This window comes from Salvelinus alpinus, chromosome 9 (assembly GCF_045679555.1).
Source record: "Salvelinus alpinus chromosome 9, SLU_Salpinus.1, whole genome shotgun sequence".
Lineage (NCBI taxonomy): Eukaryota > Metazoa > Chordata > Actinopteri > Salmoniformes > Salmonidae > Salvelinus > Salvelinus alpinus.
The window spans coordinates 50,125,354-50,140,698 of NC_092094.1; the positions used below are offsets into that span (position 1 = coordinate 50,125,354).

The 15,345-nt window shown below is 43.0% G+C and overlaps 1 protein-coding gene across 1 annotated transcript in view; it reads right to left on the reverse strand.

Annotated features, from left to right (window-relative positions):
- Positions 1-3,209: 3,209 nt before the first annotated feature.
- Positions 3,210-15,345, reverse strand: part of LOC139530289 (forkhead box protein O1-A-like) — an 83,811-nt gene continuing 71,675 nt past the window's right edge. The window contains exons 2-4 of the mRNA XM_071326540.1: positions 14,611-14,802; positions 12,851-14,325; positions 3,210-12,692 (exon numbers count right to left, since the gene is read on the reverse strand). Coding sequence (XP_071182641.1) covers positions 12,886-14,325; positions 14,611-14,802 — 1,632 coding nt within the window. The 3' untranslated portion in view covers positions 3,210-12,692; positions 12,851-12,885. The remainder of the gene's footprint in view (positions 12,693-12,850; positions 14,326-14,610; positions 14,803-15,345) is intronic.

Below are 15,345 nucleotides of genomic sequence, written 5' to 3' on the forward strand. Positions count from 1 at the left end.
GATAGCTTCGGTACTGGGTGCCACGGAGGGTGCAAGCTAGCTGTGAGCTAGCCAGCTGCAAGCTGTGAGCTAGCTAGCTGCAAGCTAGCTGTGAGGATCAGAAGTAGTGGCTCAGGGATTACGGCAGGAATCCGGCGTTGTTGTGGAGAGACAGTCCGATGCTGGTAGATTGGCGAGTAATATCCAGGCTAAGAACAGGGCTGGTGTCTGTGCAGAAGGTTAAAGCCGCTAGCAGTGGCTAAGAATGACTAAATAGCTTGTAGCTGATTAGCTGGTTAGCTACTGGAGGTTCTTGAATGTGTTCCAAAGTTAAAAATAATAGCGATTCCGTATCACATTGGGTGAGGCAGGTTACCGGAAGGTATAATCGAATTAAAAATCGAAAAGAGATAGAAAAAAAATTAAAATATATACAAAAAATACGAAAAATACAAAAGTACACGGGAGGACGAACAAAACACGCCTACACTGCTACGCCATCTTGGATCCGGCCAAGATTTACCAAGCAGACTAAAATAAAATAACAATAATGAGGTTATATACAGGGGGCCTCGGTACCGAGTCAGTGTGCGGGTGTACAGGTTAGTTGAGGTATTTTGTATATGTAGGTCGGGGTGAAGTGACTATGCATAGACGATGAACAGCGAGTAGCAGCAGTGTACAAAAGGGAGGGGGGGGGCGATTTTATTAATTGTTCAGCAGTCTTATGGCTTGGGGGTAGAAGCTGTTGAGGAGCCTCTTGGTCCTAGACTTGGTCCTCCGGAACCGCCTGCTCCCCCCCGGTAGCAGAGAAAACAGTCTATAACTTGGGTGATTGGAGTCTGACAATTTTATGGGCTTTCCTCTGACACCGCCTATTATATAGGTCCTGTACTGGGCTGTTCGCACTACCCCCTGTAACGCCTTACGGTCAGATGCTGAGCAGTTGCCATACCAGGCGGTGGCGCGACCGGTCAGGATGCTCTTGATGGTGCAGCTGTAGAACCTTTTGAGGATCTGGGGACCCATGCCAAATCTTTTCAGTCTCCTGAGGGGAAAAGGTTTTGTCATGCCCTCTTCACAATTGTCTTGGTATATTTTTAACCATGATAGTTTGTTGGTGATGTGGACACCAAGGAACTTGAAACTCTCGACCCGCTCCACTACAGCCTCGTCGATGTTCATGGGGGCCTGTTTGGCCAGCCTTTTCCTGTAGTCAATGACCAGCTCCTTAGTCTTGCTCATATTGAGGGAGAGGTTGTTGTCCTGGCACCACACTGCCAGTTATCTGACCTCCCTATAGGCCGTCTCATCGTTGTCGGTGATCAGGCCTACCTGTTGTACTCGGCACACATGACAAATAAACTTTGATTTGATTTGATGTTGACTTATATCATTTACAAGCAATATAGACAGCATACATGGTTCATATTTGCCATTTACCTCTGCTAGATCACATTTATCAATAAAAGCACAATTAGTTTTTTCATAAATTGTGATTTTTGTAAAAAACAATCAATTAAAATCAAGACATGGGGGGAATAAATCATGTTTCTCTTGAACAAATATAAATGAAACAAGGTTTTCATCACTATTGATGTTTATTGCTTTGAACTGAACAAATTGGAAGGACAAATTTTACACACAGTATTTTATGGAAATGATAAATGAGTCCCATTGAAAACAAATGAAGGCCGGCCTACACACCAGCATCCTTCTCCTGAATGCTCCGCACGATGGCTGCAGAAGCTGGGGTCCTTGGGATATGTTGCCTTCTCTGGATATGAGGTCTTACCAGCTCGTCGAGAAAGAGCCGTCTCCTCTGGAGCTTCCCTCTATTCCAATCTGGGTTCAACGACATCCAGATGACAAACGGGCATCGAGATGTCCAAGATGTTGAAGAATATCACAAGTGGCCAGCATAGGGTTCATCTTTTGCAGCTGTAGCCAGTCTCTAAATTGTCCACCCCTCCTTTTGTGGCATTGTAATCCATTATGATTTCTGTTTTTTGATGTTCCGGGCCACAGATTCTCCCATCCCTATGCAACATACTCATGAGTACCACATTTGTCCCTTTCTTTGGCACGTAGGACACTAGGGACGTGTCGACCGTCAATATTTTTTGACCAATATTGAGCCAGCGCTGCGTTGTCGAAATTACCCAAATTGGGTTATTTTTAACCCAGCATTTTTTAGAGTAACTAATTCATTTTGGAAATATTATATGAATTGCCATATTAGACATAGCTCAATTTATATCTTTTAAGATGCCAAAATATAAATTGTTTTCTGTACCCTCATTTTATTTAGTTTTCTGATTGTTTCAGTGTCTGGATTCAATAAGCTTTGAACGAAGGACTGCCGCCGCCTCCGAACTCAAATTTTTGTTGTTGATTTTATTACATTTATTATCTTTTAAACTTCCATTGGTTAATCTATTGCTCAGCTATCACTTGGCTCGTGTAAATAATTATGTAGTTGTCCCTTTAAACATCCTACGTTCATCATCCCCATAGTGTAAATGTTGTTTTTATTAAACAATTCATTTGCTAAATATACAGTTTGCTATTTTCTTCATTTACCATGCTGGTGATTTCAGTTGTATTTTAGAATTGATTTTTATCTGTTAAAGTCATTGAATATATGTTGTTTAGTATATTTACTACATTTAGTATGTTTTTTACGCTGAAGTACGTTCACTTAAAGTTATGTGATTTTGTTTATGTAGATACATTTCAATGTTGTATAACACACAGTAACCAAAAACCTTTCCCGGAAGTTTCCCGGAAGTTCACAAGTTGCCGCAAATTTACCGCATCAGTATGTCACAAAACTAATTTGCATGTGAAATTATGAGCTTGCCACAAATTTGCAGGAAATTGGCCAAAGTTTTGCCACAACTGTTGTCCAGAAGCCTGTTTTTTTTTTGGTAAGGGGGTGTAGTTCTGAAAACGCATTCAGCATGGATTTACAACAAATCACAAGAGCCTGTACAATCTAAATGAATCTAGCACCGTTATCGCTACAGTATGTGATTATAAACATTGTGCAAATAACTGGAAAAGATTACAGTAAAAATTTACTGTAGATTAGAGGCTAAGGGGTTGGGTGTAGCAAGGTGGAAAGTACAGTAAGTAGTTAAAAGCAGCCTTTTAGTATCAGGCCTTTGATATAGGGGTTACAAAGAGAGACGGTCACCAACTATACAATGAAGAGACAGCTACAAATATTTTCAGTAAGATCATTTATATACATATATGGCTTCAACCAACATTTGCAAAAATTGAACTTGTTGCATTTTTTAAATTGTAAATATGGCGCAAATAGAATAGTGTCAGGCACTTGCTCCTCGAGGAGAGGTTCCAAGAAAGCACTGTGGTGTAGCTAGCTGGTCTGGGTTGTCATTTAAAGATATGACTACTAATGTCTAAAGGCCTGGGGCTGGATTTCTACTAAGCTAACACATGGAATTCGTTTAAGATGGTCATATCAAGGATCATTTAGTTATTTGATTTGGAAATGTAGGACCCCTCCAAGAATAATTAGTTTTAAATGTTTTATTATTTGATTAAACATTCAAATTGGCCTTCCTGCTATTAGCCCATGTAAATGCATTGAATAACATATTCATACATGGCAAAACAGATTTTCCCCAAATAAATCAGAAGGAAGCATATTTTGAAGTGTCTGTCCTATATCTGATAGATATAAGAAAGATCAGCAAATACAACTTTTTTAATGCCCATATTTAACCCCTTTTTTGGCACTAAAGTACTTTCATACAGTGTATTCGGAAAGTATTCAGACCCATCACTACGGTGAAGAATGGTGGTGGCAGCATCATGCTGTGGGGATGTTTTTCAGTGGCAGGGACTGGGAGACTAGTCAGGATTGAGGGGAAAGATGAAAGGAGTAGAGTACAGAGAGATCCTTGATGAAAACCTGCTCCAGAGCGCTCAGGACCTCAGACTGGGGTGAAGGTTCACCTTCCAACAGGACAACGACACTAAGTACACAGCCAAGATAACGTAGGAGTGGCTTCGGGACAAGCCTCTGAATGTCCTTGAGTGGCCCAGCCAGGGCCGTGAATCCGATCAAACTTTTCTGGAGAGACCTGAAAATATGTCTGGTTTTTCTTTACAATTTCTAAAAACTAGTTTTTTGCTTCGTCATTATAAGGTATTGTGTGTAGATTGACGAGGAAAAAACGATTTAATACATTTTTGAAAATGGCTGTAACGTAACAAAATGTGGCAAAGGTCAAGGGGTCTGAATACCTTCCGAATGCACTGTATATACTCCCATACATTGTTTGTACCGGGCGAGTCTTGTGAGGCCAAAGCATTCGGACGCTAGACATTTCCGTGAGAATACCGATTTTCTAGATGTCTCCTGGTCTGACAAACACCGCTGTAGCTCCGCATCTGCGGTGGAAGGCTGACATAGAGGGATTCAGTGGATTGATATGCAGCCTATGCAAGAAAACACATCTCACCTTAGACAGACAGATTTTGATGGGGATTTTAGTTTTATGCTAATTCGATTTCCGTGGGGGCTCGGACATCGACTCTAGGAGGGTGGTTGGATGTATTTTTTTAACGCCAAGGCTAAATAATTCCAGACAACATTTACATGGCAGAATAAACATTTACCAATAACATTAACATGTAATGAACACTTACCAGAAACAACTTCAAGTCAGAGTCAACACCAACTCATCAACAGTGATTTTAAGGTCCGAATTAACATTGAACAAAATCCATTGACTTTAAAGATTTTCCATTGTCAAAATATGATACAAATCATATCAACAGTTAACAATTCTACCTCGCTCCAAATCATAACTAACAAAACAGTAAATTCTCTATATAACAAACAGCAACAGATACCTTACAATATATATTCTGAATATAGATCATCTGTAATGCATAAACAAATCGCATTGAATAATTATATTATACTTTTATGGTATTTCACACATACTGTATATCAAAATACATTTTGCTTTCTGTACATAAGTTAAGAAATGTAACCGGCCCAAACACTTTTTTATGTTTGAGGATAAGCCTTTTTCTGTCAAATCTTTTTAATCAAAACAAATTATATGAAACACTTGAGCAGCTACAAAACTTTAGAAGTGCAACATCTTATATGAAAATTGGTCCTACTTGTATTCATTCAACTTATCTTTTGTGTATTTTTTTATTTAACTAGGCAAGTCAGTTAGGAACAAATTCTTATTTACAATGACAGCCTAGGAACATTGGGTTAACTTCCTTGCTCAGGGGCAGAACAACAGATTTTTACCTTGTCAGCTCGGGGATTCGATCTGGCAACATTTCGGTTACTGGCTCTAACCAGTAGGCTACCTGCCGTGTATGTTGTTGATAAAGTCAATTTTAACATTTCTACTTTTAGTTATTGTTTTTTTTATATACAAACAGCAGCTACGTAAAAAATATCTGTTACGAAAAAAAAACCAGCACTTGAATCAAAACCAAAATAGTAACAGAAAGTTTATATTTTATACAATATAATTGTCTCAGGGATGATGATCTTAAAGCTGGTATTTACAAAAGTGTTTGCATCCCAAATTGCACCCTAATCCCTATGAAATTTAGCCCAAAAAAGTGCACTACAGTGCCTTGGGAAAGTACTCAGACCCTTTGACTTTTCCAACATTTTGTTATGTTACAACCTTATTTCCCCCCCCTCATCAATCTACACACAATACCCAAAAATGAAAAAGCAAAAACAGTTAAAAAAAATATTTAAAAAATGAAAACAAAAAACAGAACATGAAATATCACATTTACATAAGTATTCAGACCCTTTACTCAGTACTTTATTGAAGTACCTTTGGCAGCGATTACAATCTCGAGTCTTCTTGGGTATGACGCTACAAGCTTGGTACGCCTGTATTTGGGAAGTTTCTATCATGGGCCACTCAAGGACATTCAGAGACTTGTCCCGAAGCCACTCCTGCATTGTTTTGGTTGAGTGTTTAGGGTCGTTGTCCTGTTGGAAAGTGAACCTTCGTTCCAGTCTGAGGTCCTTGAAATTCATCAAGAATTTCTCTGTACTTTGCTCCGTTCATCTTTCCCTCGATCCTGACTAGTCTCCCAGTCCCTGCCGCTGAAAAACATCCCCACAGCATGATGCTGCCACAACCATGCTTCACCATAGGGATTGTGCCAGGTTTCCTCCAGACATGACGCTTGGCATTCAGGCCAAAGAGTTCCATCTTGGTTTCATCAGACCAGAAGATCTTGATTCTCATGCTCTGACAGTCCTTTAGGTGCCTCTTGGCAAACTCCAAGCGGGCTGTCATGTACCTTTTACTGAGGAGCGGCTTCCGTCTGGACACTCTACCATAAAAGCCTGATTGTGGTTGAGTGCTGCAGAGGTGGTTGTCCTTCTGGAAGGTTCTCCCATCTCCACAGAGGAACTCTGGAGCTCTGTCAAAGTAACCATCGGGTTTTTGGTCACCTCCCTGACCAAGGTCCTTCTCCCCCGATTGCTCAGTTTGGCTGGGCAGCCAGCTCTAGGAAGAGTCTTGGTGGTTCAAAACTTCTTCCATTTAAGAATGATGGAGCCGACTGTGTTCTTGGGGACCTTCAATGCTGCAGCCATTGTTTGTACCCTTCCCCAGATCTGTGCCTCAACACAATCCTGTCTTGGAGCTCTAAGGACAATTCCTTTGACCTTATGGCTTGGTTTTTGCTCTCACATGCACTGTAAACTGTGGGACCTTATATAGACAGGTGTGTGCCTTTCCAAATCATGTCAATCAATTTAATGTACCACAGGTGGACTCCAATCAAGTTGTAGTAACATCTCAAGGATGATCAATGGAAACAGGGAGCACCTGAGCTCAATTTCGATTCTCATAGCAAAGGGTCTAAATACTTATGTAAATAAGGTATTCCTGTTTTATTTTTAATGTGCAAAAATGTCTAAAAACCTGTTTTCGCTTTGTCATTATAGGATATTGTGTGTAGATTGATGAGTAAAAAAAATATTTTATACACTTTGAATAAGGCTGTAACGTCACAAAATGTGGAAAAAGTGAAAGGCTCTGAATACTTTCCAAATGCACTGTATATAGAAACTAGGGTACTATTTGGGACGGAGTCACTCACGATAAGATCTCTGTAGATACTGCATACCCTATCTTAAACTTTTCATTCATTTTAAACAATCAACATATTCATGTATTATTATTTACAGTGAGGTCACATATACAGTATATGCTGAAAGTTAGTAATGGCTATTATTTTGAAATAAGCAACAACAAAAAAAAACTCAGTACACACATGGCTGGTAAGGTTTGTGAACAGTCTATTCTAGCATCAACAACTTATCCATACTGTAAATTAAGAAGTTTGTATCATATTTTCCATACACAATCCCTACGTACTGTGACAGAAAAAAGACATGCAAAAAAAATAAAAAATAAATCCCTTCAAGATGTTGAGAGGTAAAAAGTCGAGGTATGAGTGTGTGAGTGTGCAATAACTCATCTTGCAGGCCTGATATCGCTCCCGGGCCTGCAATTTGAGACTGCTGATTAAGGTTATGTCCCAAAAGGCACCAATAGGGTACCATTTGGAATGCAGACTTAGACTCTAACAGGTTACTCTGGGAATTACTATACATTACAATGCTAAGTCCACTAACAAATAACATCTAACCATTCACTTTTCCAAACGTCGATTCTAAATCAGGGATGGGCAATTTTCATGGGGGTGGGGTCAAGAAAAACTTACAATGAGAGGCCGCAGTGGCTCGCGGGTCTGCTTACCCACATCCATTCCCACACATGCAATCAGAGCTGGCCCTTGCCTTTTGGGGGCCCTAAGCTACATTTTGCTGAAATTCTACACATTTTGCCATGGGGCGGAGAGAAATGTTTGTAGTTTTTAATATGATCCCCGAGGGAGAGTGACTAACACACTCAATAGGGGCTCCCCGGTCAGGAAATCAATCATGATTAGATAGCTGGAGACTAGACTAACTTTTTTTTTTTAAACGCTAATTGGGTGACTGTCACTAGCTAGGTTTCCATCCAATTGGCGACTGATTATCCTGCAAATATTAAAAAATCTGCATAAAAATCTATATGTGCATTAACAGAGACGTTTCCATCATTTACTTATTGTGGATAAAAGGCTGTGCATGAGAACTTTGTACAGACTAAAAAATACAAGTTCAATTGATTTCCATCTCAATTTTAAATCTACTGATGGTGTTCCCACAAAACAAATTGTGCTATATAGCCAAACGTGCCCACTCTGATATTGGCACTTGCGCTCTAGCCAACAGCTTGCAGATACAGTGCGGGTATAGCCTACAGGATGAGATGATTATGGACAAAAGAAAGAGATTACCAAACGGCATCATTGATCATGTCTCCAGAATAAGACCCCCAATATTTATTGAAAAATATCATCAAGCTCATCACCTTGCACTTTCACCACCCTGTGAAGTTCATTATTCCTTATTTAATCTGTAGCCTAATTAACGTCATGCTTTCCCGACGTGCCGTAATGGGAGGACCGCACAACATCTCGGGAAAATAATGTTCTAAATGAATAGGAACAGAATAGTAACAACTATTTTAAACAAAATGTGAGACTATATACAGGTAACTGCCAACATAAATCACCTGGACCGTGAGGAGGAAGGCCTGACCGTGCTCCCGCCCATGCAGGACATCTACTTGCCTGAGGAAGGCCTGCAGCATCGTCAAAGACCCCACACACCCCAGCCACGAGCTGTTCACTTCCTTACCATTGGGCAGACAGTATTGCAGCATGAGGTCTGATTCCAACAGGCTCAGAGACAGTTTCTATCTACAAGCCATCAGACTGCGGAACACTTGAACTGAACTGACAACCTGCAATGACCTGCAACCTGCAACTCACTCACCCACAGACATGCACACGCACACACACCAACAAACAAACACACTCACACACACATTCATGCTACACATATCACAACTGCTGCTTACAAGCTTCTAATTATTATTGATAAATACTGCACAATTTAAACACTTGCCCCCCCCCCCCAATCCCCCCGTCTCCAAAACGTGTAAATATTGGACTATAAATTGTGCCTTCCTGTATTATACTTATGCTAAAATGTTCATTTATTCCACTGAGCAATTTACTTTATGAACATATTCTAATTTTTGATAATTTTTTATTGTTGTTGCATTGTCGAGAAGGAACATACAACTAATAAAACTTGAATAAAGGAAACACAAACATAAAGTGTCTCAACAGGTTGTTGGGCCACCACGAGCCAGAACACCTTCAATGAACCTCGGCATAGATTCTACAAGTGGCTGGAACTCTATTGGAGGGATCCGACACCATTATTCCATAATAAATTCCATCATTTGGTGTTTTGTTGATGGTGCTGGAAAACACTGTCTCTGGTGCCGCTCCAGAATTTCCCATAAGTGTTCAATTCGGTTGAGATCTGGTGACTGAGACGGCCGTGGCGTATGGTTTACGTCGTTTTCATGCTCATCAAACCATTCAGTGACCACTCGTGCCATGTGGATGGGGGATTTGTCATCCTATGGTAGCCAAAATAATGTTCCTCATCATGATAGGATGTTAATTGCTTAATTAACTGAGGAAACACAACTGTATGGAAGCACCTGCTTTCAATTTACTTTGCATCCCACATTTACTTGTGTGTTATTATTTTGGCAGTTACCTGTAGAATAAGTACACTGACCCCAAAACATCAGGTTAGTTGGGTACCACGTTGTGGTCCGTGATAAACAGGGAAGCAAAGATGCAGGGCTCATATGGAAGAAAATAGCTCAAATCCTGTGTTCTGTGTTCTGTTAAACTAGGTTCCATTATCAGCCTTTCAAATTACCACGAAAGCAGACAGCGCCCTCACACCCACAGACAGGGAGGGAGAGACAGACAGAGAGAGGGCGAGAGAGCGAGAGAGAGAAGGAAGGAGTAGAGATTAAGTGAGAGAGAATATTAAGGCATAAAGAGAGGTGAGTGAAATACAATTCAGGAGAGTGGGAGGGGAGATATTTTGGAAGTGAGAGAGAACAAGTAGTGCATCGGGAAGTGAGCTGATTGGAGAAAGGCCAGGAAGGGAGAGTTTGATTGTCAAATGTATTAGATGAGAGAAAAGTAGAAGGAATTAGGAATCGTAACTCAGGATTGACTTGAAGAGGGAGAGAATGGAAGACCGATGAAAGGCTGAAGTGAGAATAGCCTAAGATGTTGGATGAGTAACCCCTGATTTGTCCTGTCACTGAAATACACTGAATCTACTATCACGGAACTAGTCTGATATGTACTATCACTGATATACAATCACTGTGATTACGGCTATTCCTATGCTGGACTGGTTCCTGGGTACATGGTTCAACGTAGAATATCGGCAGTTTGAAAGGCTTTTTAATGCATAGACTGAGAGAAACTAAGACATTTCTGGTTTTAGGGAAATATGAAAAAATGTAGGAATATTCTGTATCACAAATATACACATAGCATATACTGTGCATTTGGAAAGTATTCAGACCCCTTGACTTTTTCCAAATGTTGTTACGTTACAGCCTTATTATAAAATGGATTAAATACATTTCTTTTCTCATCAATCTACACATAATACCCCATAATGAAAAAGTGAAATTAACGTTTGCTCAAATTAAAACAGTTTTTGTTTTAATTTGAGCAAATGTATTAAAAATAAAACACATAAATACCTTATTTACATTAGTATTCAGACCCTTTGCTATGAGTCTCGAAACTCGGAAGAAGTTTGGAACCACCAAGACTCTTACTAGAGCTGGCCGCCCGGCCAAACAGAGCAATCGGGGGAGAAGAGCCTTGGTCAGGGAGGTGACCAAGAACCCGATGGTCACTCTGACAGAGCTGGAGAGTTCCTCTGTGGAGATGGGATAACCTTCCAGAAGGTCAACCATCTCTACAGCACTCCACAGATCAGGCCTTTATGGTAGAGTGGCCAGACGGAAGCCACTCCTCAGTAAAAGGCACATGACAGTCCACTTGGAGTTTGCCAAGAGGCACGTAAAGGACTCTCAGACCATGAGAAACAAGATCTTCTGGTCTGATGAAACCAAGATGGAACTCTTTGGCCTGAATGCCAAGAGTCACGTCTGGAGGAACTTGGGACCATCCTTACGGTGAAGCATGGTGGTGGCAGCATCATGCTGTGGGGATGTTTTTCAGTAGCAGGGACTTGGAGACTAGTCAGGATCGAGGCAAAGATGAACTGAGCAATGTACAGAGAGATCCTTGATGAAAACCTGCTCCAGAGCGCTCAGGACCTCAGACTGGGGCAAAGGTTGACCATCCAACAGGACAACGACCCAAGCACACAGCCAAGACAACGCAGAAGTGGCTTTGTGACAAGTCTCTGAATGTCCTTGAATGGCCCAGCCAGAACACGGACTTAAATGTGATCGAACATCTCTGGAGAGACCTGAAAATAGAAGAATACAGGTGTGCCAAGCTTGTAGTTGTAATGTGTGCGCTGGGAGTCACAAGTTCAGGGAGTGAATAATTTAATAAATAAATGAAAACATAATACAAAACAAGAAACACGAACAATGCACAGACATGAAACTGAAACAGAAACAATAACACCTGGGGAAGGAACCAAAGGAAGTGACATATATAGGGAAGGTATTCAGGGAAGTGATGGAGTCCAGGTGAGTCTGATGATGCGCAGGTGCGCGTAACGATGGTGACAGGTGTGCGCCATAATGAGCAGCCTTGTGGCCTAGAGGCCGGAGAGGGAGCACACGTGACAGTAGTGTCATACCCAAGAAGACTCAAGGCTGTAATCACTGCTAATGGTGCTTCAACAAAGTAATGAGTAAAGGGTCTGAATACTTATGTAAATGTGACATTTCAGTTTTTTATTTTAAACAATTACAGAAATGTCCAAAAAACAGTTTTTGCTTTGTAATTATGGGGTATTGTGTGTAGATTGATGAGGGGGCAAAAAACGATTTAATCCATTTTAGAATAAGGATGTAACGTAACAAAATGTGGAAAAAGTTGAGTGGTCTGAATACTTTCCGAATGCACTGTATGTTTGAAGTATAGTCGCATATTTACATCGATAATATCTTATTCAGACATAATATGTCAAACTCTTTTTGACAACCTTGTTGAAAAGCACCTTGGAGGGTGGGACAGACCCCACTTGAATGCGAAATAGAACCCACTTCACTCCAGTTGTTTTTGAAGCGCTAAAACCAGCCCCGATTTTGAACATAACAAAAATAAATACACGCTCGCAAAAAACATAATGTGAGATCCAAAAAACTCAAATAACATACTAAAAAAAATTCACAACAAAACATTGCTTTAAGAGTCTGTAAAATAAGTCTCCAGCTTCTTCCGAGTACTGTTGAAGTGAATGATGTTGTGCCGAGTCTAACTTCAGACCAGCCTTTCCCTCACAGTCTCAGCCAGCGCAGTCCCTCCGTACCCCTTGATCTCTGCACATCTAAAGGGTCTAGATATGTAAACACAGTTTAATGATGGAGCTTGCACCTTATTTCTTCCACCTTACATATCTTCAATGGATAGTGACAGAATTGGGACAGGCTGATGATAGTCCTCTGGAGAGGGGCAATGGTTTCTTTAGACTTGTCCATTCTCTTAATGAAGGCCAGCGGAGAACGGTGAAAAATCTGAAAAATCAAAAATGTAAAACCATCAATAACTGCATAATTAATGTATTAAAGGATTTCAAAACCATTTACCATACATGGTTTGAGACACAATTTAATAGTAAATATATTATATTATATTTACACTGTTGTATTATATTGTATCTCTTTACACTAACCTGTCTGCTCTGAGTCGGAGAGCTGTGTGTGTGTCTTAGCCAGACACCCAGCTGTGTGTGGTGGTCTTCACCCCAACCCCCTGACTAAACCCCTGGGTTGTCACCATGGGGTCAAAGTTGAAGTCCAACGAGTCTCCATCCATCAGCGTGTCATGAAGAACAGACTCCATGTCACACTCAAACCTCTCGATGGACATGTCGTCTAGATCACTAGGCAGCCTCTCCTGATGATGATGGTGGTGGTGATGGTGGGACTGGGGATGAGCAGAGCTGGGACCTGGACCTGGCCTCCCATAGCGATTAGCACTGCTGCCGTAGCCGGGTGGAGGAGCTCCGCTGTGGTGGGGACTGTGGTTGTGATGGCCTGAGACTGGGTGACCACCACCACTGTGGGGCCGCTGCTCTAGCTGGTGGATGTGTGTCCTGAGGCTGGCTAGACGGGCTGGGCCTCCAGCGTGGTTGAGGCTGGTCAGGGGAATCAGGCCACAGCCGTTCATGGAGGGCCGAGACAGGGGAGGGCACTGGCCCTGGCTGTGGAAAGGCTGCAGGTGAGGGTGAGGGTGTGGATTGTGAGTGTGGGACTGAGGTTGTTGTGGGTGTTGCTGAGGAGGGGGTCTCATCATCTTCACCCCTCCGTGCCCCCCCACCTGTCCCACCTGCCCCTGGCTGCTGTAGTTGGGCAGCATCCGCCCTCCTCCTCCTCGCCCTCTCCCTGACTGGGACACTACTGTCTCCATGGTGGGCATGGCCTCCCCACCACCCCCACCCAGACCATGGGGGTCAGCTACGTCAGAGGTCAGCAGCTCCTTAAGGAGCCCAGCAGGGCAGTTGTAATGGCTCCGGAAGGGTGCAAAGGACCCTGGAGGCTTGCTCTCTGGCAGCGTCTGCATGGGGATGGGGGAGAGATGCGGGCTGTTCATGCCTGGCCCAGCCTGGCCATAGAGGCACTTCCTGTAGTCCTGCTGTTGGGGTTGGGGGTTCATGGAGGGCGAGCTATAGGGGCTGTTCTGAAGCATGGAGGAGGGGGAGGACCGGGAGGAGTCGGGCCCAGACCCAGGCCCCCCACATACCACCAGCTGGCCTTGATTCTTGGGGGACAGCAGGTTGAGGTTGTCAAGGAGACTCTCCATGACATTCTCTGTTCCGTGGTGACCATGATGATGACCCCCCATGGAGCCGGCCAGGCCCACTTCTGATAGGCTGGGCAGGGTGGCCATGGAGGTAATCTTAGGCCCCACCCCTCCAGGGTAGCCCATATGGACGTCGGCCTCTGATAGGTCGATGTCCTGTTCCAGGAAGGGAGAGCGACGGCCAGAGAGGGTGGAGGCGTCGGAGGAGGCACGCGTCCGGAAGGTAGTCCAGGCCTCGAAGTCATCGTTGCTGTGGCTGTGGGAGTTGGGGCTGCCGAGCCACTTGGAGTACTGGGAGCCTCCCGGACTGTCGGCACCCCCAACTACCCCGTCCTGGAGAGCCACCTGGGGAGACGGGAGAGGGACAGAGGTGAGCTCAGGTAGACAAAGGTACACAGGTGGACAGGCCACTGACACAAAGCTGACAGACGTGCAGAACAACTCTGCACAGTAGGTAAAAGTAGAGATTGTTTTAGTTTCAGCACTTTGTGGCACCTCATATTAACCTAGAATGGTCTAAGTGATGAGCCCCAAGCCTATTCACTTTTCCATATTGACAAACAAACACTGTAGAGGTGCTGAAATACAGCTACTGATAGACAGTGTATGTACTGTTCTGCTCCTTCCTACCTTCTTCTTTGCAGCCCGCCCTCTGCTCTTGGTAAACTTGCTGTTGTTGTCCATGGAGGCAGCCCTACGTCGGGGGGACTTCCCGCTCTTACCTCCCTCGGGGTTCAGCATCCACCACGAGCTCTTCCCCGTCCCCTCGTTCTGCACACGGACAAAGCGACTGTGGAGGGACAGGTTGTGGCGGATGGAGTTCTGGAGGAGAGAGAGAGGGAGGGAGAGTTTTGATTTAACATCAAAATTGGTAATTGGTAATAACACCATTCAGGCTTTACTTGTCTTCAACATTTCAGGATATACTCTATACTCAAATAAAGTCTGTCCTCTGATTTCCGATGATGGTGTAACTTTGTCTTCCTCCCCAGTATTCTTCCATTAAATAATCCATATCTAACCTGACCTAATGTCCCTACGAAACACTAAATGGTGTGACATGTCAGTGTGTATTTGAGGAGACAATTCCAACTCCTTGTAGATCAAGTGTTGCCTCGTTACGCCACACACAAACACCACATCACACACATACGTAGACACGCACGCATGTGCACACACACGTGCACACACACACATCCAGAGACCACACAAGGGCTGCCACAGTCCCAGCCACTCAATATGAGCTACATAGGTAAGGCATGGCCTATTGGCATGGCCTATTTTCATACGAGAAGGCGGTGGGAGTGAAATCAAAATAAACAGGCCAGACAGACAGACGGACAGTGCCCTGCTCTACGCTACATG